The sequence below is a fragment of the Syngnathus scovelli genome, chromosome 17 (genome assembly GCF_024217435.2).
Source record: "Syngnathus scovelli strain Florida chromosome 17, RoL_Ssco_1.2, whole genome shotgun sequence".
Taxonomy (NCBI): Eukaryota; Metazoa; Chordata; class Actinopteri; order Syngnathiformes; family Syngnathidae; genus Syngnathus; species Syngnathus scovelli.
This window is the reverse complement of record NC_090863.1, coordinates 7,043,125-7,065,594: the sequence shown is the minus strand read 5'-3', so window position 1 is coordinate 7,065,594 and position 22,470 is coordinate 7,043,125. Positions and strand designations below refer to the sequence as shown.

Genomic DNA, 22,470 nt, shown 5'->3' with positions numbered 1-22,470 from the left:
GCCAGTCCTCTCCAGAGCCACCGTCTCGACTTGCCGGACGAGGGCGCGTGACCTCCCTCCCTTTGGCAAGATGCAAGGAAAAAGTAGGAGGGACATGTCGAAAAGAGAGGAAGGCAAAAAGAGATGAGCATGGTCCCGAGTGGTCCTTCCCGACCCGAGTGCACCCGCTGACTCAGCAATCGAGGATGATTCGTGTCGTCATGGCAACAGACACAATGAATTCCAGACGGGGAGCAGAGGATCAGAAGATGCACATTTTTATTCCACGTTGTTGACCGACATTAAGGCGATCCGAGCACACGACGGCTTTGACTGACCAGATCTCGAGACATCATCGAGGACGCTTGCTTTCAAGCGCAAAGCCAAGCGGGCCAGAGTCATAGATTTGTTTTGTTTTTTTCCTTCTTCATGAGTTGAGCTTCCCAACGTCTCAACTTGTTGATCTCGGGCCTTCTCTGTTCTGGCCTTAAATGAGCGGTGGGACCTCGAGGTCGTCCACAAATGCCTCAGAGGGTTCCTCATCAACTTCAGGACCCCGGCCAGAGGTGTCCAACGGCCCTTCGGTGGCGCGCCGGTGTGCCACCACGATGTTGGCGATGTCCACTTTTCCGCCAGCGTCCACTTCCAGCCACTCGGCAACGCCACGCCCCCTGTGGAGTCAACCGGACGCAAAAGAGATGCTGGGTTTGGCGCTTGCTTAGCTACTACATGTGGCTCGCTCTTAGGCGGCCGGCCCAGAAGTAGGCCCGAGCCGTGATGGGATGTGTCCAACATGGCTGTGACGTTTGGGGGAGGGGCTACATGAAGACAATGGTTGACAATAGGACGCCCTGAGCTGCCACCGATTCGGAACGCAATTAGCGGTCGCGCACGTCGCTGGACGACATCCCGACCTTGGAGAAGGTTTTGCGGCGCGCGGTGTCGGCATTCACCGACAACTCTAATTGAGTTTGAGGCGGCGGCGAGCGTCGTGAGTGTCTTGCAGACTCCCGCTTAGCATCAGGGGAGCGCGGCCAGGTCACGGGGCCCATCTTAAGCTCATCTGTCGGCGTGCAGATAAGAGGCAGCGTGCAGATAAGAGGCGGAGCGCACCGAGGCGCTTGTCTGCCGACCCACTGGGGTTATGCTGCCCAACCACCTGACCCGCTAGCGGGGTTGCACCTTCGCAACATCCGGGTGGCTGCGAGGAAGTCGGTGGAAAATAGGGTAATCGATCCCGGGGTCAGCCAAAGGCAAGCGCTGTACTCATCAAAAAACGCCGGTAGTTCAGATGCATGAGAAAGTCGCTCGATTGTCTGGCGCCCTCAACTTTGACCTGTCACACCTGCACAGGCAGGTTTTGTTTGCTGCATCAATACTTTGACCAGCGTACGAACGCATGTGTGTAAAATCAATCTGATGCAATCTTGAAAAGTAGCCAAGCCAAACTTCGCCGTGTGGGACTTTTACCTTTGTTTACTGTCGGCCGAGCCGCGATGGGGGCGGCGGTCGTTTTTGGACGGCCGAGCGGCGCTTTTTGTCACCTCCAGTTCACCTTGAACCTTCATAGTAAGGCGACAAACGAGAGTCAGAGTGGACCACTCGCATGTGTGTGTATGTGCGCGTACCCTGGGCATGTGGAGCAGCAAGTGTCCTGTGGTCTGCGAGCGCCGGGCCGTCGAGCTGTCGGGCTTGACCTCGGCCGGCAGAACCAGCTGAAATACCTGCACCGTCGGGATTTAGCGCTTAACAAGCGGCTTAGTCATGACAGGACATTTTTCCACGAATCACCCCCTCCCCTCCCCGCCCCTCCCTCCCTTCATCAAAGTGGTCCAGTCTACCAACTATGTCAAAATGAACAGGGCCGACTCGCTCAAAACGTACTTTTCCTTTGACGGTGACTTTGACGTACGTTGGTTGGACGTCCACGTCCATCAGGGAGGTGTCCATGTGCCTGTGGGGGGAGCCAGGAGTTCACGTTTCCAAGCTTGCAATGAAACATTTGTCAGGCTCGGTGCTGTTGGGCTGCCAAATGAGCGCACCTGTAGACCGCCAGGTCCAAAATAATCCTCTTGTTGACGTCATCTTCCGTCAGAGAGAAGTCCAGTCTGCCAAGGCGCAAGAGTTCATCATCGTGTGTGTGTGTGTGTGTGTGTGTGTGTGTGCGTGCGTGTGCGCCTACTTGGGCTCATTGACATTTAGAACTCGTCCATCAGCAGTTATCAGAGTCCTCGGGAGCTTGACTTTCTTCTCGTTGCCTCTACAGGGACACACACCACTGTCGGGTGAGCATGCTAGATGATGTATATGCTCGTGTTGCTGCCGGCTGGCTGAAGATGGGCAAGGTCCTTCACCCCTCGTGAGATGAGTGTTGTACGGCCATCCGTCACTCGCGCACTCAAACTTCAGTCATGAAAATGACAAGAAGGCAGCTGATGTTTCTTGGCCTCGGCTCGCCGCGCCCAATGCTAGCGAGATGGCCAAAGCGTCCGCAAAGGTCGGGGCCGCGGCGAATGCCTCATGGTCATAACTCGCCGCCAGCGGTCACGTTGACAGCTCGCTGTCAAAGTCGTTGCCGAGCTGAACCGAGTCACTCGCCGGACCGCAACCCTTTCACAATCACACTGGACATACGAGGGCAGGCAGATCCCACAAGATGGCCGCAGCTAAGGTAAGTGGATGAATATGGCCTTTGCGGAATAGGAAAGCAATTGCGGCCATTTTGCACGCTACTGCCATCTCCTGTCAGCTGAAAATGTCAGTTTTGCTCATGTACTGCTGGGGAGTAGACTCACTTGTCCTTGGCCCTCCGCTTGGCCTCCAGGTGGCGATGAGCCTCCAAGCGGGATTCCGGAGTGAAGGCACACGGCGTGTGCCAGAATTCCTTCTCGCGTCGCTCTTCATCTGACTCGTTCTGCGGCTCAGGAGCACTGCGTGCAAACAAACGGAGTGAGGCCCTTTGAGCGGACCGCTTCCGCAGCAATGGAGATCCACCTCGTGAAATTGCGCTGCCCTGTCTTGAAAAAGAGCAATTCCAGTCTCATACCCACCCAGTTGGCGGTTCCTCAGCCTGCTTGGCGTTGGCCTCCTCCTCCTCTTGGGCCTTCTTCCTTAGGTATTGGTCCTCCTGCTCCAGGATGCGCCGCCTCAGCTCCTCGAGGCCCTGATTGGCCAAGATACGCTCCGAGCGCGTCACCTCGGTGCCGTCCAGACACTGGACACAGGCAACTTGCGTGAAAAGCCAACTCTGAACCCAAAGGCAGCTTTGAAACCCTCGTCACCTTGAGCTGGGGCAGGGTGGCGACCACGTACTTGCGGTAGCCTTCAAAGAGCGTGCAGGGGTTGCCCACCAGAAAGAGCTGACGTAGGTGCACGTTTTCTTTCAGGCTCTCCACGCTGCTCAGACGCCCCACAAAGTTGACCGTCAGGTCCAACTTTTGCAGATTCTCGCAGCCTACACACGCACACTTTTAAGGTTTTCAAGGTAGCCACCCTGTTTTTTTTCTTCTCCTAAATGCTGCCACACGTGCACCGCTTTCACGGCTCATCTGCATTCCCTGTGCTAAAACTTATGGAAGCGGGATGTGTCCGTCGACGTGATGAACTTCATCTTCGACTGAGCAGCTATACTGAAGCGATGCGATGCTGCCATCTACTGGGCTTCGTGGGCTATTACAATGCCTTAGAAAGTTGGCGAGACGTTCTTCCACGGCATAATAAAACGCAATAAATTCGTCAGGTGGCAGTGAACGCTTGCAACAACTGATTGATGGTGTCCTTTTTTTTTTACCTTAGTGTTTTAGTGGCGTTCACAAGAGATCTTATTTTCTCTCATGTACGTGAATTATGTGCCATCGCTCAGCTAGTAAGCACATCAATTTGTGAAGTTTGTGAAGTTTACACACACGCACCTTGCAGGTTTTCAATGACCTGTATGTTGTTCAGGGCGAGGTTCAAGTACTCCAGCTTCTTTAGGCGGCCCACGTTCTCTGACCGGGACGGACACACACACAAAAACGCTGACTATTGTTGTAGGGCTTTTACGACACGCACACGAGCAAACCCGAGAGATGGGCCTCACCGATTCGTGGTATGAGGTTGTTCTGCAGGTAAAGGATCTTCAGATCCCTACACCAGCGCTCTATGTGCTCAATCCTCTCGATGTCCTGCTGGTGCAGGGAGACCTCCTCCAAGGAGAAGATCTCACACTCGTTGTGCTCGGCGCGGCGCCGGATCATATCTTCTGTGACTATGCGCACGGGTGAGGACTAGTTAGCGGTTAACTCATCAATACGCTAGTTAATAACCTGGTAATCACCTTGAAAAGTGTAAGTCAGGCAATAAACTACTTGGTCTTGACTTCGACTGCATTGTAGAGGACTACTCGTCGTCTACTCATTAAATTACTTCGATTTTTGTTTTGTTTTTGTAGCTAGCGTTATAGCTGCAATGCTACTAGTCAGTCAATCACTCTGTCACCAAAATTATTTTGTTGAATTAGTTGGTCTGTGTTGGATTAGATGATTTGGTTGAGGAGAGGAAAATGCGCACTTACTGTGAACCATCTTTCGTTTTCGATGTCCGGCGTTGCCATAGAAACCAACGCCGGTGCTGCATTCAGGTACTTCAGGAAACACAAGTATCAACCACGCTCAACATCTTCCAACCTGTTACCTTACACCCAAAAAGCCAGGTGGCTGCAGCTTTTGTTTACAAGTTGCCCCACAATACAAAGAAATAGGCTGTTTTATTCTTACTTGAAACGTTCCGCTGACAAATTTTCTTATTTGGGCTTTTACCAGCGCGCATGGAGACAGCCAAACGTCACACACGCCACGTTGCGTTTCACCGATGTGACATCACTGACGTTTCACTTCTCCATTGTCAAAATGTTTTCCAATTACCTGAGCTGGGCTTTGTCGAAACGTATGATTGCCCAAATTGCACTTACTGAGAGGGAAGGAGATTCTGTGGACTGATCTGCAGAGTTTGTTGGTGTGTTATATATCTGTGCTGGTCAAGTAGATATGACAGCCATATTTGGAAATAACTTGTAGTCCAGACATCGTGTTGTGATTTTTAGAACAACAAGAGGGTTGTTCTATTTTTACTTGATGCTGCAGCATGTCGCCAGCTGTTACCATGGAAACATGCCTCGATCCTCTTCCATCATGCCTTTTATTGGTGTCAAAAACTAATAAAACAAAAACCTTCAACAACAAAAAAAACTCTTACACACCCTCCGTGACATGATTACATGTCATCCTTAGGTTTTTCGTTCTGCATTTTACTGAAATAGGCAAAAAACAAAAATCCATTTGGGCAGTCTCTCGTTTGGAAGCTCCTCCCTCTCATAGCCAAACAAGGTGAGCTTCAAAACAGTTAGAGGAAGAAGCCTAGAGAAGGCCGCTCGAATCAAAGCAATGTGCCAAAGAAGACGCACTTTGTCAAGATGGAGTGTCGAGTGAACTTTATTTCCGCAACATTGTCATGATTTGACCACAAACAACAAAGCGCTTTCAAAATAACGAGCGTCCATCGTTTGCTGTGAACGCACCAAAGGCGTCCAAACCAGACCAAGCCACGTGAAACAACGTTGCCGCCCCGACAACAGACTTCCCGTCTTCCGCAATACAATCAAGTTGACTGTGATTGAAAAATGGAGCATCGAGCGCTAAAGCAAACCACACTTGCTCGGCAAAATCAAGCGGATGGGCATCTGTTTCCTACTGCGCTTGATTGAGCGGACCCGTTTGCGGCGCCTCTATCGTTAACATTCATTTGGAGGCCAGATGGAAGCGTCCGCTTGCGAGAGAGAGTTTGCCAAGCGTCCTCACGCTTGTGTGCAATTCTTTACTTTCTTGGGAGTTAATCCAAAGCTGTAAATCCAAAATTCTTTCCTTAAAAGGCCAAACTTCTTTTTATCGGTGGCCATTTTGAATTCTGAAAGGTGTTCAAGGTTCGTTGACGCTCGTGAAAAGTGCACGGTGATGATGATACTGCTCTTTCCATATGCTGTGATATGAGTGACAACACTACAAACGCCTATGTGTGGACGTGCGTTCAGTAGACGCAGAGGTCAGGAAACTTCATCTCGTAGATGGGCACCGACTGGTGCTGGGTGTGGCCTGAGGAGACTGACAGCACACCGGATGGGCTTGGGGGAGGTCTGGGTGGGGCACGTCACGCCATGAGCTCATTGCGAGTCGAGCATCGAGTGATGATGTTGGGTACTTACCTGATGGTGAGTTCAAAGATGTGCGCCAGACGCTCGTGTAGCATGTTGGCCTACGTGGACACGCGAGGGGGGCAGGTTAGGTGAGCGTAGGCGCCGCTGTTAAATGTGCTGTGAGTACCTTGGACTCGCAGTGCGCCGCGATCTCCTCAAATGGAGCTTTCTGGAATTTCTCCATCACCTGCCGGCGACGCTCGCGTTCTTGATCCTCCAGGACACTCGTGTCTGCACGCAAGCAATGAGGAGGTGTTCACAGTCTGATGTTTGTTGCTGTTGTCTTTTTGTAATGCGTCGTCATCTTACCGATGGCTTTCTTCAGGGTCTCAAAGGTGATCTCCTCGGCCAGCTGCGACTAAACGCACACGCGGGTTTGTTGCACCATAAGAAAGTTAACGGCAGGTCAACAGGACTCAAATCAACTTTCAACCATCAACAAATCAAGCAGAACAAAGAATTCTGCTCTTCATTCTTTGCGGAGAAAGAAGACTGCGAGGGACCGTTGTACAAACATACTGTAGATGACAATAAGACCTGATAGTAGGAGAAATCAAGGTCAACTGTAGTCAACCTGCTCACTATCACCCTCTGGTGGTAAAAGTGGTCAGAGGATAGCCGTCGGCGTCTCGGGCGTATCGACTGACCTTGTCCGGCAGGCTGCTGGCCAGGATGTCCACTTGTAAGGAGATGGTGTCCACAAAGCTCTTCCTCCGGGTCAGGCGCTCTTCATCTGCGGGACGGTGCACGGTCAGCGCTAACAGGTTGGCAGCGGCTACGCAGAGAACTCCGTGAGCGCTTCCCGTTGGCGCTACTTTTAGCTATGAGGCTAGCACAAGCTAACACAAGATAAAGGACAACCACAACATGAAAGAAAGAGTTCGTCAAATACTCACCATGGTGCCACGTGAGCCGCGGGGGGGCGGGCACAAGTGTTAGCGGTGCAAACAGTACACGACTCAACAACACTACAAGGCTGCGCTTCTCAAACTGGGGTCCCCTCATAAATATCGCACTAAATGATGTGTATTGTTGGCTCGCCTCCATAGCCACACCTCCGCACTAAGAGATCCCGAGTGCCGAGATTGGAATACAAACCAAATATTTGGTAATTGGTGAGTTTGTCAAATGTCGATTAATTACTACCCGCTTTGTTTTGGAATGAAAAATGATTCTGAGACATGGAATTTCATTTCAAGGGCTATCGCCAAGCAGACAAAGGCAAAGTTGAGCAAAAACCAAACCAAACGCGGCAATGATTGTCATCATCTTCGTCCGGTAGCAACCTCCAATGTCCAAATGGAATCAATTGGAGCTTTGCAAACACCCGAATGATTCCAAACGAAGATTGTTAGGTGGTTCTTGCTCGCCGGACCCCGAAGGTTTGAGAACGCCTATTTCAAAGGTCACGTAGGTGCTCTGCTTGGTGACTACAGTTGCTATGGTTACCTCTGGATGTCTGTTTGCACCTGTGCAGGATTTTGCCCACTGTGTAAAGCACTGACAGAAGAAGGAAACATCAAAGTCACGTAACAATTTTCAAAACGAAGCTTCCGCTTGGAGCAGACCTTGCGCAAAATGGACAAGAAACTACGAGAAACTGGTGACCGGGAGAATCATGTCAGGATGGACAATTTGAAGGAGCAAAAGAGAAGAGGAGAAGGCCAAAGGTGACGTTACCTGTGACCTGTGGCACATAGGGAACGTTGAGTCTGTCGGCGTTGTAGCCAGCGCCCGCCAGACTCTCGGCCATGTCAATGCTCTGGAAGAAGAGCGCCGCGTCGTCCCTGTCCAGGCAGTCGGGAAGCCTGTGCGCGCCACACCGAGAGAGAGCTCAGCGTGTGGAGGAGGAGGGTGGGGGTGAGACAGAAAATAAGAAGATGGACTTACGGGCACTTGTCACGGAAGACGTGCTCGGGGAGAAGGTAGGGAGCGTCCATGTTGCGCAGCTCGATCACCTGAAAGACGACAACAGCGGGCGTGGGCAGAGGTGCGGGCGAAGGGCCGGGCGGAGGTGCGGACCTTGCTGACGTGCTGGCAGAAAGCAGCGTTGGCGATCATCTGACTCAGGAAGTTGAGGTACGCCGCCACCAAAGCCAGCAAGCTACAACGCAGCCACACGGACAAATTCTCCTCGGCGGACAGAGCCATGTCCTACGTGCGGGTACAACAGACACCTGTTTGAAAGTCTGAGCATGTTTGCATGTGGGCGAGGTGCGACTTCGGGCGGCGCAGACCTGCACTGCGACAGCCAGGCGGACCAGCTCCACGACAACGTCCTCATTGGCCAGCTCGATGGTGAGGATGGCGAGCGTGGTGAAGAGCAACTCAAAGTTCTTGTGCACGTTGTCGTCCTCCTTGCAGCCCAGGTAGATGTGGCGGTACAGCTGCTGGCCGTGCTGACACACACACGCACACACACACACACACACGCGCACACACACACACAAGTTAGCCTTACTCCTAGTTTCCGCTCCTCATCACGACAGCAGCCGATAATGAGCGACCTTTGGGGTTTCCGAGCGAATGGAGCAAAAAAGACCATAATGACCAACCTTCTTCATAAAGGCCACGTCCTGCTTGGAAATCTTCTCCCGCTTGATCTTTAGAGCCGCCACATTGGGGATGATCCTTGGCCACGCACACGGATATGTCCAAGCGGAGGGAAGGACAGGCAGAAGATGATTTTCAACGTATATTGCATGCGTCAGAAGTCCAGTCGTATTTGGCAGCCAGTCGGAGGTCGGCGGCAAGTCGCGGGCGGTACCTGATTCCTCGTAGCTTGGCGCGGTTGTCGTGTCTGTCGATGATGTTGTGCAGGATCTCGAGCACCAGCTGGCGCAGCTCGCTGTCCTCCATCAAAGAGATGGAGAACAGCGGGTCCAGGAAGGGGGACGGCAGAGCGCCCGACATCGATTTGGACTTGAAACCGGACGTCACCTGCAAGTAACGGCACCCAAATCAAGATGCGGAATATGACCTGTTTTAATTTAAAGAGTGGTGTCTGACCATAATGAGGGAGCTGAGCAACATGATCTGGATCCTCTTGGTCCCCTGATGCCTGAAGGCGTCAGCCCCGCAGGTCCCAGAAATTGTGAGGAAAAACAAAACAACAACGTCAGCGGCTGGAAATTCTGAGTGAAGTAGCGAGGTGGCCCTTCGAAGCGATGACAATCCTTGCGACTCACCCGATCTTGACGGTGTCCAGCGTGTGGCACGGCGTCCCGTAGACGGGCACCTTTCCCATGATGAACATCATTACCTCGGCCCTTTGGTAGTCGGGCAGGTTACCGCCGAAGAAACCTGTCGGAGCGCAAGAAAAGCGTGTCGGCTGGGCGCGCACACATGCGGGACTAGTCGCGTTGAAATGCGTACCGATGGTCTGAATGATGGCGTTCTGCACGATACGCTCGTCACTCTCCTTGCTGCGGCCTGACGAGGTGCTGGCGGCCGAGTTCCTGCGGGAGCCCTCGCCCAGCTCCAGGTCCACGCTCATGCGCAAGTGCTTCAGCAGCGTGTTGAACACCTCCAGCACCGTCGGCCCTGAACAAACGGCGCCGCCCGGTGGCCAGTAAGTGTCTAAATTGCGTGTATCGTGCCGACAGACAAACTCACGCTATGACCGCTTCCCTCTGAGGCTAGGCTAGGCTCACACACGTTGGCACACGCTAGAACACGTTGGCACACGCTAGAACATTCTGGCACATGCTAGAACACGTTGGCACATGTGAAATCAGGTCTGGGCAAATGTTTCTGCTCTCAAACAAAAACCAGAAATGTTGAAAAAAACATAACTGACGATCCATTTCTAATTTAGAATTATTAGATTTATCAACAAATTCAAATATTATTTGCAACAATCAAAAGAAACGTCAAGTTGATTTTCATAAAGCCCTGCCCGACGACATGTAGCCCTACGTTTGATGGCGTACCGAGCCACAAGTTGGGAGGGGTGGCGTGTTCGCTGTCCGCCGCGTCACCTCCTTTGTACTCTTGGATGCTTCCTGGCCGCCAGACATTTGGTTTATTTTGCCAAAATGCAGATGGTCAAACACACACACACACACAAAAGCTGGGCGACATAGTGGAATGTGTGGGGAAACCGCTGATGAAAATGGATGGAATGATGAACGATTGATTCCAAACTCCCAAATAGCTACGAGGGATTTTTCAGTCGACATTTTAGGTGCACTGTATAAAATTGACTCACCCACAGAGCCTTTGGCAGCGATGGCCACCGTCTCGAGCAGCACTTGTACAATACCGGCACGTACTCGAGGTGGGCTCTTGTTGTGGGCATCCAGGTGACCCAGGACCTGCTGGATGACGTGGTGAGAGTGCTGCGCCTGCCACGCCGCCAGGAGAACAACAACGCTGTCATTTCATGCTGGGCTGACGGCGGCTTCGTTGAAGTTCAAATGGGATTTTTGCGAGGAATTGCTGAAGGAGGAGTCTAACCTGAATGGAATACATGATGATCCTGAAGCAGGAAACGGCAAACTCGTTGGGATCCCACAGGTTATGGTTGTCCAGGTGGCTGCGGACGCAAAAGCCTCATGTCACCAAGTCACGCGTGCGCGGGAAGTCGACACAAGGTCGCGCGCCGCAGATGACGGCCGACAGATCGGCTCGTCGACTAGGCCGCAGCTGCCGCTCGCCTCTCGATGAGTACGACGGCAGCTGGCGTGATGCCTCCCGCTCCCTGAGGTCGCTGGTGTTATGCGGCGGCCGTCCCGGAGGCTTTTCGACCTGTCAATCACGCACCGCGATTGTCACGCTGAGCTAGGCAGGCGGTGCTAAATGAGCGTTAGCTTCCATAACCAGGCCTTACTATTGGCGGCGAAAATGACAAGAACAACAGCTTCTCTCCACACGCCATCAGGTTCCCAAACAAATGACATCACAATGTGCACATTTTTCCCTTTGTGATCCCGCTCACATGAATGTTGACACCGTGCAAAGCGGAATGGTCGCCAACTCCACGATTGGCGCGCTTCTGTTGCCTTCAAAGATGAGTTTGAAACCAAGCCAGCTTGTCTATCTTGAGACCAGCCAGTTTCATCAGTAGAAAAAAAAAAAAGTCTCAGGAAGCCATGCACGGAAATAAACTAACAAACACAGAAAATCTTGCCAGGCTAAAACTGTTGCCGAATCGTCCACAAGGACATCTTGACGCTGTCAAGTATGACTCGCAGTGCATACAAAAAGCACAGCATCCATTTTAAGAGGACCGACAAGAACCTCTATTAAGCTGCAGTCCGACGTGACGTCAATGTGAGCCCCCCCTGGCCCCCCTCCCCTGGCCCTCCTCCTCCTTCCCTGCTTCTATTTATAGCAGCATCGCACCCCCCAGCCTGGCCAGTGACACCACAAGAAAGAAAAGAGAGAAGCCGTGCAGCCGTTCAAAGACTGTGAGGCGCTCAACACGACGCCGGTCGGCGTCACACACCAGCGATGCTTCATGAGGTCGACCGCCGGAGGGCATGAGACCCCCAAAGGCCAAGACCAGGGAATCGAACGTTCATAACGAGGCGAGACCTGCACTCAATGCCTTGAAAATGAAGAAGTGGCATGCAAATGACCACACCTTTGTTCTCACTTGACATGACTCACAGTGTGAGTCAATCGAATGGCTGCAAGGGGGAAGTCATCACTAGTGTGTGTGTGTGTGTGTGTGTTTCGCTTCCATGCATAGTTTACGAGTGTTTCCACTATGTGCAATTTATTCGATGTGTTTTCCGTAAGTGATTGCGACGGAGTCGCGTGCAACCCGGCAGCCCCGGCGTGCGTGCGTGTGTGTGTTACCCACACGAGCACGGGTCTGACGGCGTTGTTCATGTTTCCGTAGGCGGCGCGTCCCAGCAGTTCTCTGAAGCAGCTCTCAGCCAGCGCCGCCGGATTCTCGTTGCCGTCTTGACCCGACACGCACGGTGTGCTCGGATGCACTGCCCCCACCCTGACACACACATATATAAACAGCAAACGTGAGTTGGACGGCAACCATCAGTTTACTCACCAAATATTTTATTTACAATCGATCAAATGAGATGACATTTGTACATTTGAAAGCGGAGAATGGAGAAGAGTCAGTTGGCGAATGGTTCGGTCTGAAAATCTGCAAAAAAAGTCGCTCCTTGTGTTTTGGAAAAGATGCAAGCTTCGCATTAACAACGTCACGTTAAACAAAAGCCAGGACTAAGCGGAGGCTCGGAGGGGGGAGGGCCTTTTGCGTTGCCACTCGCTCCCTCTCTTGCGAATGACCTCGTGCACCTTAAAACGCATTCTTAGCCATTGTTCGAATGAGGTTTACCGATTTTATTCTTCAGTTGGTGGTTTAACTGTTACTGTGGGTTTATTTTCAGTTGAGAGTTAAGAAATTAGATGTCTCACAAGAACTAACAGCATGGGTGTACTTTGACCCTTGAAAAATATTTCACAGGGCTGCCCGGGCGAAGGGCGCGGGCAGGCGAGGTCGTTAGGCCGGTACGAGCATCCGATGGGAACGCCATTAAAAATGGCAGATGGTGGCGGCCCGATCTCGGTCAGATAATTGGACACCGGTGACACACGGAGACGCTCCAGTTGCGTGGGGAAATAATCACCCTTAGCCAGGGGAAAGCTGCCAAAGGAGGAAGACAGAAAAGAAGGCAGGAAAATGTCTAAAAAAAGATTTCTGTTGACATGGAAACGACTTCAGGAGAACGGCAAAAACAAACTCACTCAAAACGCCTCCATCCGAAATCATCTTTCCCCATTGAAATGACAGTAAATGCCAAAAACTAAATAGACAATCAAGCCGAGCACCGTGAAACATTTCTAAGTTGATGGCTCTTATGTTGAGGCCCCAGTGTATTGTGAGGAGATCTCTCGTGTTACCTCTCCATGTCATCAGAGTCTTGCATGTTGAAGAGCATGGACGGGATGAGTTTGTCCATGTGCTGCGGCTCCCAGATGATGGCCTGCAGCTCGTCATTGACAGTCTTTCGGACCACCCCTTGCAGACCCTTGATGCCAGCCACTCGGATCCTGACGCCCGCGGACAAAAAAGAAAAAAACAGTTGGGTGCAACATTAGTTGAAAAACATTCTCATTATGTTTGTATCACATGGAAAGAGGATAACAAAATGACTCGCGTGGATACATCTGTCAAGACGATATCTACGTCTAATGTGTACATCAGGGCTCACCTCCGGGGCACCTGTCCTTAATTGAAATAAACAGAATGCTCATGACGCATTTACAGAGCTCGCTGATGAGGTCATCATTTCAAAAACATTGTGGATAAGAGCCCTTGAGGACCGGAGTCCGTGACCACGGCTATACATCAATACCGACATATGACGTATCTCTCATTATAATCAGATTTATCCATCTACAATATCTGGAACTGTTCATGGACAGAATGTCTGTTCATCCTGTCATCATTAAGCAATGACCAAGAGATACCGACCTGGTCTTGGTGTCCGGGTCCTCGTGGGTGGAATGGCACATGGCGCTGAACTGAGAGACAAAGAAGTCATAGCGGCGGTGGTAGGATGGAGTGTCTTCTTCGATGTTGGCGAATTTCACAAACTACAGAGGGGGGGAGGGGGTATAAAAAAAAAAAATCATCAGTGACAACTTCACATGACTAAAATATACACACACATATACATAGTTCATATTGCTGTGGCACAAAGAGGAGCTGCTGCGGGAGAGCAGCATATTTAAATGGCTGCTCTGGCTTGGTGCCTAATGAGCAGCTTCGGCCATCTCTTTCTTTTTCCTGCGCCGTGACGCATCAAGGATCCCACGCAGACTAGACGCAAGCACACAATAAACACAGACGAGGCCGCGTTGTGAAGGAAGAAATTGCCATTAACCCAAGAGTGAACCCCAAAGCACCGCCCCGCCTCGAAGCTGCCGGCTCCTTCGTCAGCCTCGAAATACCACAAATAGAAAAGGGGCCGCTCGCCAAAGAAAAGCCCACTCATAAATAAAAATCCTCAGTGGTAAATGCTGCAGCTCGGCCTCCTGCTGGGATGAAGCGTTCACCATGGAACAGGCAAGGAAAACAAAAATCTTTCAAAGAGAGAACGCGAGGGAGCTCGTGCCTGGACCCCCCTTGCACATTCTTCCGCATGCACACAGTGTTCTCACCGAGTTGGTCCCCAGAACCTGGAGGTCAGGTTCCCTGGACTCCAGTAGCTTGGCCACCATGTGCAAGAAGCTCTCCACAAAGGGTTTGATGCTCTGCGAGTGACAGGCCATCAGTAGCTGGTCCAGGGCCTCCATGGCAATCACCACGTTCCTGAGCAGCAAGCACACACAGAAACAGCCCCTTTCGCTCAGTATGCACACCAGGCACTAGCCACAATGCTAACGTAGCATCTGCCTCCTGCTCAGGCGTATGATGGTCCAACAACCCTCTTGGGCACCAATTGCGGCCCGTGCTACTCACCCGTAGCGATGGCGCACCACATCGCGGCTGAGGCGCTCCGCCAGGTACGCCCCGATGCGGTCCAACTTCTCCGGAGCCGACACGGCGTAAAAGGTCAGCTTCTCCATGTCCGACTTGCTCAGACCGTTCTGAGTGCAAGAACGCGACATATGGTACGGGGATGTTATCAAGAATGCTAACAATGCTAACAACAAATAGCTAGCACAGACTCGAGGTCCTTCCGACCTGCATGAAAATATGTTTGTACCTGTAAAGGAAAAGTTCTCTCGTTTTGGAATGCACTCAACTTGGAAGGACATTTGAAGGCTAACGAGTTGGCTACAAAATTAGCGTCACAGCTTTGTGTGTGTGTGAGTCGGAATGATCTTTGAAAAACACAAAGAACGAGCCATCTCACCTTGGGGTCCTCTGGGAAGATGTTGTCCACCAAACGTTTGTAGCGGGGTCTGAGCGGCCCGCAGCAGCCGCAAACTCCTGCAACACCAGCATAACGAACCGTTAGCGCGCTAGTCAAGTTGCAGTTCCTTCGTCCGTTCTCTCTCCTGCTTGCTCTGGACTACAATGCGACTTGCGAGACACTCGCCATCTCGGGTAGCAATGCAGAGAAGCTACTGGATGGTCTCGAAGAAGCCTCGGGCCTGAGTGAAATTGGAATCATCCTAGCTTGACATGTTTATTGAAATGTAAGAACCTAGCAAAGGCGCCCAAACGATGTGAGTTCATTTGATTGCAGGAAACAACAAATTAGCGATTAAAATGGAACAAAAGAGATTTTCACATTTCAAATGGAGGAGCGCCTCGTGGCTGTCGCGGTTCAACTTTCAGACTTTTGAAAGGCGCCGCCGCCAGAAATGTGCGTCCATTCAAACAGATAGCCACTAATTGCAATAGCACTTCCTCAAAGTCTGAACATTCAGCTCCAAGCGTGCATGGCAGTGGGCGGGACTTAATGAGGCATGAAAGACAAGCTCAATGTCCTCCGACGCCCGTCAAACATCTGCTGGCCTGCAGGAGCAACATGAGCGCCAGGCACGCTTACGTATGCACGGACCAAACACAGCCTCCCTCCCTCCCATTGGTTGGAGCACCTGTCTGAATGCTGGCATCTGACTAGACACTGAGCGGGAGTGGGTCAAACGCCTGAGACGAGAGTGCGGATGAATGGTCGCCGGCCACTGTGCTGGGAAGCTTCCACACTCGGAGGCACACACGCACCCACACGCCTGGGTTTTCGCAAAGTAGATTTCTTCCCGACTCGATGTGCAGGAGATGTAGCGGCGCTCGCCCTGTCAGGCAGACGTTGACATGTCTCTCTCTCTCTCTCTTAGGCATCTGGCCCTCGGTCGCCCTCTCTCTCTGCCCTTGCAGCGCTTTGCCTCATCACGCTGCGATTGAAGCTGCAGTGCTCCGCAAAGCGCTAACGTGCCAATGGGCATGACCAACACACACGTTCTCATATACTCACTCACAGACAAAAATAGGACGCAACCAAAGTCTCTCCGGTCCAAGTGCGGATTTGTGACTTGATCGGGTCATTGTGTGAGGCTGGCCAAGGCAGCTTTATTTTGTGTCTGCAGAGCCGCCGTTCATTAGAGTCGTGACCTTTCCCAGACACTAATCCGTCTTCCAGGACAGCGCCAACACTACCTCGGAATCATTTCCGAAAGCTTTGGCGCTCGCAGGTCGTACAGGTAGGCTCCGGGGTGAGTTCACCACCCGACACTCACAAGAGCTGTTGGACTTTCCCAAGATGTCAATCGACCATCAATGGCGTGCTGGATAATCGGGAGAGCCGTGATTTTTCCCAGAGGGCTGATCCAATGTGTGGGGGTGGGATCAGACCATCATTTATAGTCTACAACAGCAGTCCCCAACCTTTTTAGCACCACGGACCGGATTACTGTCAGAAAATATTTTAATGGACCTTATTTAGTTTGACCCACCCCAATGGAAGTGATGTAATAGATAAAAATAAGTAATAGAAAACGGAGAAAACTGAACAGAATAAAAAATAGCTCCCCAAACAGATAATAAAAGAATTTCTGCAGCACCTGGAGGGATGTATTACACTTTTCTACACTCCTGGAGACTCCAAATACAACAAGAAAATAATTTTAAAAGCAAAAAAAAGTAAGTGACTTAAGGATTCAACAAGAAAATATCGGTAGCCGGAACCGTGAGTGGGATCGGAACTGATTTTAAACATGTCTAAATTCCAAGAAAAAGAGATGTTTACAAAGGGCTCTACATAGCGGTTCTTTTCCAATCGCGGCTGGTTTGGCACGCCTCCCCCGCGATAAACGGGGGTTCACTTTTTGTCGAAACACACTTCCCCAGCCGCGGGGTCCTTAAACGCACCACTCGTATTTGATCTCGGACTTGTCAATGCTCGCGTCCCCGTCCGAGATAGTAATCGCCATATAAGTTGGAAATGTTTTCTGTTCTTACCCGCCGGCATATTGGTGTCGTCCAAGTGCCGCAGAGGCTGCGTGGGCAGCTAGTTAGTTAGCCTCCATGTTCTCTGACGCCACCTGGCATCGCAATGGCTAAGGCAGGCCACCACTTCCGTGTCCTGACGGCACCCGACCCACCGCCACAGTCAGGACAGAGCGCAGAATCCGTCGTTGTCGATGACGACGCAAACCGAACCCGCTCCGCGGACGTGAAGCTTGCCCAGCGTTCGAGTTAACGTCCGAGCACGGCTACGGCTCACTGTGTGTGTGTGTGTGTGTGTGTATGTGTGTTTGGGGGGGGGGGGGCGCTTTTGGACCGTCACAAGACAAGACGGAAGCCGCCCGTCGCACTAACTTAGGACTTCCTTCTCGGTAACACAGCAACAGGAAATGTTTGAACGATGACGGGAATCCCCCCCAAAAAGATGAGAAAAGAAACGAAAGAACCCCTCCACACTCTTGAAGTGCATGTCTCCCGAGTGACGCTCAAACAACCGAGGGTCCGTGAATGCACCGTGATGGAACGCGCAGGTGTGGAGGGCGAGCGCGCGCGTGCACGAGAGATAACGGTAAGCTGACGTCATCTAACTTTTCTATTACTTTTCGTCAGTTTGTCACATAAGTTGATTTATTGATTGATTACATGTTCATTACATGATGTGCTCTCTTTCTACTGCTTGATTTTCATCAGGTTTGTTTTTTCTTTCATAGTGAAAACCAATTGTTAAGTAAAATTCAGAAAATAAATTAGCTGTCGTCCGTCTGCCCAGAGCAATCGGGAAAGGTGGAAGTGTGGGTGTGCATTTGTCTCAAATGAAGTAATTTTGTCCATGAGGATTTCTTTTGGGACGTTTCCCCACAAGTACAGTGTCGAGGCGAATTAGCCAGTATCCTACCACTAAAAATAGCAGCAGGCCACAGCGTAAAAGTCGGTTGCTCTTTTTAAGCTCTTAAAGACCTTTCAGACTTACGGCCGGTGAGAGGATTGAACGTAACTCTTCTTCAATGCAGATGAGTGGGGCTGTACATACACAGTTAAAAAGATGACCCCAAAATGGACTCTAGTCTTAAAATTGATCAATTTTCATCATATTGTCCTTTATTGCCTTGATTGATAGACTACAATGTTCTTCTTGATTGCAAAATACAACATGAAACAAAAGACAGGATTGTCTAGAAATATGGACTGAATATGAACTTTGTCCACCCAGCTATCTGATTGTCTAGAAATATGGACTGAATATGAACCATTGTTTGACCACCTAGCTATCTTCTGTCTCTGTCTTTATCTACAATAGCACTCATTGTGCCCTGATATTGACTGGCGACCAGTCCACGGCGTTGCCCCCTCTGGCTAATGAGGACAACCGCTGTTGCAGACGGTCATCCGAAATAACATTGTCTGACTGGAATCTACTGCTATTTATGGCACAAAGCTGCCATTCGCTTGCCACGGTTGCCACGGTAACAGGTAATGAATGGCGCAGCGTCGGCGGGGGGTTACTTTTCTTTCTTTTCATCAGGTTGCCGTTGCCATCCAACGGGAAGTCGGCGGGCATTGGAAGATGAGGCAACCCAACCCAACCCATCGTTTGACGCCGAGCGGGACAATGCGCCTGAGTCGATACCGCCACTAATCTAGCTTCTCGGTCAAAGTGGCAATCTTGCTTTGGCGTGACCTTAACAATATTTTGAGTCGCCTCGCGTTTCAGCAAAAGAAAGAGAGTAGCGTACCTTTTGCTAGTAAAGGTTTGACATTTGAAAAAGGACATTGCACCACACACCTTGTTTTCAAATTGACTAAGCAAAGAGTCCTCAAGGAACCGCAGGGTTCTGTTTTAGGTCCCCTCTTATTGCTGCATACTCTATATTCTATATTTTTTTTTTTTTGAGCGGTGTTATGTATATGTAGCTCCTGTATAACATACAGTATATATTCTTTAATGCAGTATTATGATGGGTGTCAAATATTTGCTGATTTGTTTGCGATTCATGTAGCAATATGAATTTTGTTTTGCTATGCTGACATAGATTTTAACAAGAAACATGAAGTAGACAAGTATTATTTGCCACTCGTTCGCACCTCGACAACACCCAAGATCGGGCGGGATTCACTTTTAGCGCGGCAAGCCACATGCTAACAAAGTGTTAACGTTCAGGCTCCACATCTATTTGGGGTTCAGTTCATTATCATTTTGCCACCACCGTTGGCGCGCGAAATGTGATGTATTTGGAACGCAATGTGTCTGGAACACTGTTACTACTGTGCAATCCTACGACTCAGACTGCTAATCTATATTTTCTAACTTTTTGGACTGCACCTTCTGCCTGTCAACCGGCCAATCATAGGCCAGCGTCAGGCCCGACTGTATGAATATTCATGAGTCTGTTATTTAAGAGGCTCTTGCCATCAGATTGGCGACGAGTTGAACTTAATCCCACTTTTTTTTTAATCTGATGATCCGTGCGTTTCCGAAAAGTGGACTGATGATACGTAAGCTTCTTAGGTCGTCGCTGTTTGCAAGCACTGCCAATAGATTAGAATTTTTTCTCCATTTTTTTTTTTTTTTCATTTCAAACGTAAATCTTTACTCATTGTCATGAAAAGTGGTGGAGTAACTTTCAAAAAGTAATTAATTATAGTTACTCACTACTTCATTCAAAAAGTAACTGAATTACTTTATAATAAATGTAAATAGTTACCAGAGAAAGTAACTGTTTGAGTTATTGTTGAAATAAGTGGGTACATAACCTTCAATATTTATTGCACAATATTTATTTTGCACTTGAAGTATTTTGTTCACAACAAAAGTAAACATTTCAACAACATAAAATGTTTTAAACTCTGCAATCCTAATTCAATAAAGCAAACTCCCAATCTCAGACAACTGGTTTGGTGGACATTCTTAAAGTATTTTCTTCAAAAGTAAACGGTTAAACAATATAAAGTGTGTTTACAGTCACTGTAGCAAATTAAATAAATCACACTATCACAACCTGAGACAACAAAAGTAAACATTTCAACAACATAAAGTGTGTTTAAGTATTTCCTTCAAAAGTAAAGAGTTAAACAATATAAAGTGCGTTTGCTGTGTGCATATGCCTGCTCGTCCAGCTAACATTAGCAATGATAGCGGGCTAATCATTCCGATTTGATTCTGGATCTTGTTTTTAGTCCTCACTCTGTTCTTGTGCATGAATGCTACTATAAAAATAGTTTGTTTCCCTCCCCGGTCCCGATCCATGCTATGTTAGCCATGTTAGCATTTAGCATGTGCGGTGTTGTTTTCTTCTACGCATAAATAGCTTGTATGGATAAAGATGGCGACCTTTCATTTATTTGCAAAGAAAATGAGGCGGGTAAAAGGAGAGCAAGGAACAATTCTACGCGTCTAGCCAGGGGATCCGGGCCTTTCGGCGGCCTAGCTAACATAGCCGCTGACATTTGAACGTGGCCTGAGGACGGCGGACTGCTTCCCCCTTCCTCGCTGCCGTCCTTGTTTTCGAGATATCCTGTGTTAATGATCTGTCAGTGTTAACGTGCGGTCGAGGTGGACGATAACAGCTCACCGACCGATCTATTGGGGTAGCGTTCATATTTGTTGAATGGCTGGGAAAACAAATGATTCTCTGTGCTGCTGCACATACTTCAACTGTGCTGCTCAGGAATTTTGTTCTTTAGCGTTCCGGCCTGCGTCTTAGTTAAAGTCTCTGCGTCACTGGCTCGTGTGTCTCAGGGAGGGAGCAGTAGCTGAGCAGCAGAAGCATGACAGTCAACAATGTCGCAGTCTGTCGCAGTCAGTGTCAAGATGACGATGGCTCTTTTCGTTGTGGTCCGACGGCACAGGAGCGATAGCTGTCACATAAGTCACGTGACACACGCTCACGTGAGTTTCGTGACACAAAAATCTCACTATATGCATGTAGCCTGAAGGAGGAAAGGTAGGTAAGAAAGTATGTCAACTGGCGGAAGGAAATAAAGGAGGCCCACATTTTGCCAGCTTGGTCACGCTGCACTTTGTGACGTTTGAGGAGATGCGCAAGTGGCTCACCTCACGCAGGCCATCTGATGGCCTACTTGCAACCGAGATGCGCTGGATCAAATCGGCGCTTTTTCTTTTTGGGAGGAGGGGGGGGCACTAGGCGAACTCTGCAGAAGCAACACAAAGCCACGCAGAAGGCGAATAAAAATAGACAGAATAGCAATGAGGCAACTTTCCTCCCCGACGCCGCCGGGCATGCGTGAGTCAAAGTGGGGGCGGGGGCTCCTCAAGGTTTACAAGAGAATCGTCGCTCCTTGTCTCATCGCTGACAGGGCTTGGCCCCATTTTGCTCTGCCGAGGAGAAAAAGTGGACCAGAAATTTGTTCTGATACCTCATTTGGACTGTTGACCTGCACAACAAAAACAAGAGGGCTGTCACAGAAGATAAATTTGCTTTCATGAAAAATGAATTTTTGAGATGAAAAGATTTGAACGATCTTTCGTTTTAAATGGCTCTAAACCAGGGGTGTCAAATTTTTGTCACGGGCTGCATCATGGTCATAGTTTCCTTCAGTGGGTCATTATGACCGTCAACCCAAATAAATGTATATAACACCTCATATTATATTCAGTTTAAGCTTCAAAACAAACTGATGAATAACTAGTTTTCAAATCAGAGACTAGTATAAACAGTTCAATTATTTTAAAAAGATGTTTATTAAAAATGAAGATGAGTTGCAATTTTCGTATTGAGACATGAATTCAATGTGCAATTTGTCTTTGCGGGCCACATAAGATGATGTGGCGGGCCGTATCTGGCCCCCAGGCCTTGAGTTTGACTCCTGTGCTCCAAACAGCTCTTGATTATTTACAATACAAGGTGATAAATTTGATAATAGATTTGTTGTTGACTCATCAATTATTTTTTGACACCTCTTAAAAAAAAAACACAAGAACCATTTTGATGTCGAAACTGTTTTAGAAATCCATACAGAAAATGGATGGATGGAAGTTTCGGACACATTTGAGTGGCCGAAAATAATCCGACCCTAATTTTCACAATTGGAATTGCACCTGAAAACGCAGTTGACCTGATTTCTTGGGTATTTGGTGGAAAACTGAATGTTCTCAATGACGATTTGACAAACTGGTCCTCAAGGTCAAACTGCAAGATCATTTAAAGCGCACGTTTTGTGTGTGCATGCGCGCTATTTCAAATGTTAATCATGCCAAATGGAGGGTGCTGCGTGGACAGCGGCATCTATGACGTCACACGACGACCTCACTTGAGAAGAGAGGAAGAAGGACGGAGGTGTGTTTTGATCAGCCTTTGGTGGAAGCAAAAAAGAGAGTCGAGCTGGATCCTCCCCCCGCTAAAGCAAGCAG

The 22,470-nt window shown here is 49.6% G+C and overlaps 2 protein-coding genes and 2 long non-coding RNA genes across 7 annotated transcripts; 1 reads left to right on the top strand and 3 right to left on the bottom strand.

Annotated features, from left to right (window-relative positions):
- Positions 1-241: 241 nt before the first annotated feature.
- Positions 242-5,297, bottom strand: dnaaf11 (dynein axonemal assembly factor 11). 2 transcript variants are annotated; one of them, XM_049748241.2, is made up of 13 exons: positions 4,737-5,297; positions 4,535-4,603; positions 4,061-4,228; positions 3,891-3,968; positions 3,261-3,433; positions 3,030-3,193; positions 2,775-2,909; positions 2,162-2,239; positions 2,022-2,087; positions 1,864-1,933; positions 1,608-1,703; positions 1,450-1,541; positions 242-650 (listed from the first exon to the last, which is right to left on the bottom strand). In XM_049748241.2, exons 1-13 carry the CDS (start codon positions 4,786-4,788, stop codon positions 467-469), a joined length of 1,425 nt encoding a protein of 474 aa, XP_049604198.1. In that variant the 5' UTR covers positions 4,789-5,297; the 3' UTR covers positions 242-466. The 2 variants fall into 2 exon arrangements, 1 of the variants encoding a protein (XP_049604198.1); XR_011085634.1 differs by having other exon boundaries at positions 504-650; positions 1,892-1,933.
- A 135-nt stretch (positions 5,298-5,432) lies between these two features.
- On the bottom strand, positions 5,433-17,379 carry efr3a (EFR3 homolog A (S. cerevisiae)). 3 transcript variants are annotated; one of them, XM_049748233.2, is made up of 24 exons: positions 17,097-17,377; positions 15,046-15,122; positions 14,649-14,776; positions 14,348-14,498; positions 13,659-13,780; positions 13,085-13,234; positions 12,018-12,164; positions 10,667-10,745; positions 10,419-10,554; positions 10,141-10,212; positions 9,584-9,751; positions 9,397-9,511; positions 9,218-9,269; positions 8,976-9,148; positions 8,764-8,839; positions 8,446-8,607; positions 8,231-8,362; positions 8,099-8,166; positions 7,889-8,016; positions 6,856-6,941; positions 6,518-6,566; positions 6,336-6,439; positions 6,218-6,267; positions 5,433-6,148 (listed from the first exon to the last, which is right to left on the bottom strand). In XM_049748233.2, exons 1-24 carry the CDS (start codon positions 17,104-17,106, stop codon positions 6,043-6,045), a joined length of 2,541 nt encoding a protein of 846 aa, XP_049604190.1. In that variant the 5' UTR covers positions 17,107-17,377; the 3' UTR covers positions 5,433-6,042. The 3 variants fall into 3 exon arrangements, 2 of the variants coding, with proteins under 2 accessions (XP_049604190.1, XP_049604191.1); XM_049748234.2 differs by lacking the exon at positions 10,141-10,212 and having other exon boundaries at positions 17,097-17,375; XR_007487305.2 differs by lacking the exons at positions 5,433-6,148; positions 6,218-6,267; positions 6,336-6,439; positions 6,518-6,566 and adding an exon at positions 7,105-7,708 and having other exon boundaries at positions 17,097-17,379.
- Positions 17,380-17,520: 141 nt separating this feature from the next.
- Positions 17,521-19,838, top strand: LOC125985417 (uncharacterized). The gene is made up of 2 exons (XR_007487306.1): positions 17,521-17,670; positions 18,400-19,838. It is a non-coding gene; the product is annotated as an uncharacterized lncRNA (long non-coding RNA).
- Positions 19,839-19,845: 7 nt separating this feature from the next.
- LOC125985419 (uncharacterized) lies at positions 19,846-22,469 on the bottom strand. Its single transcript, XR_007487308.2, has 2 exons — positions 22,371-22,469; positions 19,846-21,494 (listed from the first exon to the last, which is right to left on the bottom strand). It is a non-coding gene; the product is annotated as an uncharacterized lncRNA (long non-coding RNA).
- Between the last annotated feature and the right edge of the window lies 1 nt (position 22,470).

Excerpts from the sequence above, each read along its gene's own strand:
- efr3a (XM_049748233.2), bottom strand. Across the intron at positions 9,752-10,140 it reads CCCTCCCAACTTGTGGCTCG|GGCCGACGGTGCTGGAGGTG; the intron begins GTACGCCATCAA and ends CCGTTTGTTCAG. Across the intron at positions 9,270-9,396 it reads CTGGACACCGTCAAGATCGG|GCATCAGGGGACCAAGAGGA; the intron begins GTGAGTCGCAAG and ends TGACGCCTTCAG.
- dnaaf11 (XM_049748241.2), bottom strand. The coding sequence starts at position 4,788 with ATGCGCGCTGGTAAAAGCCCAAATAAGAAAATTTGTCAGCGGAACGTT. Across the intron at positions 4,604-4,736 it reads TTGTCAGCGGAACGTTTCAA|TACCTGAATGCAGCACCGGC; the intron begins GTAAGAATAAAA and ends TGTTTCCTGAAG. Across the intron at positions 3,969-4,060 it reads CAACCTCATACCACGAATCG|AGAACGTGGGCCGCCTAAAG; the intron begins GTGAGGCCCATC and ends CGTCCCGGTCAG.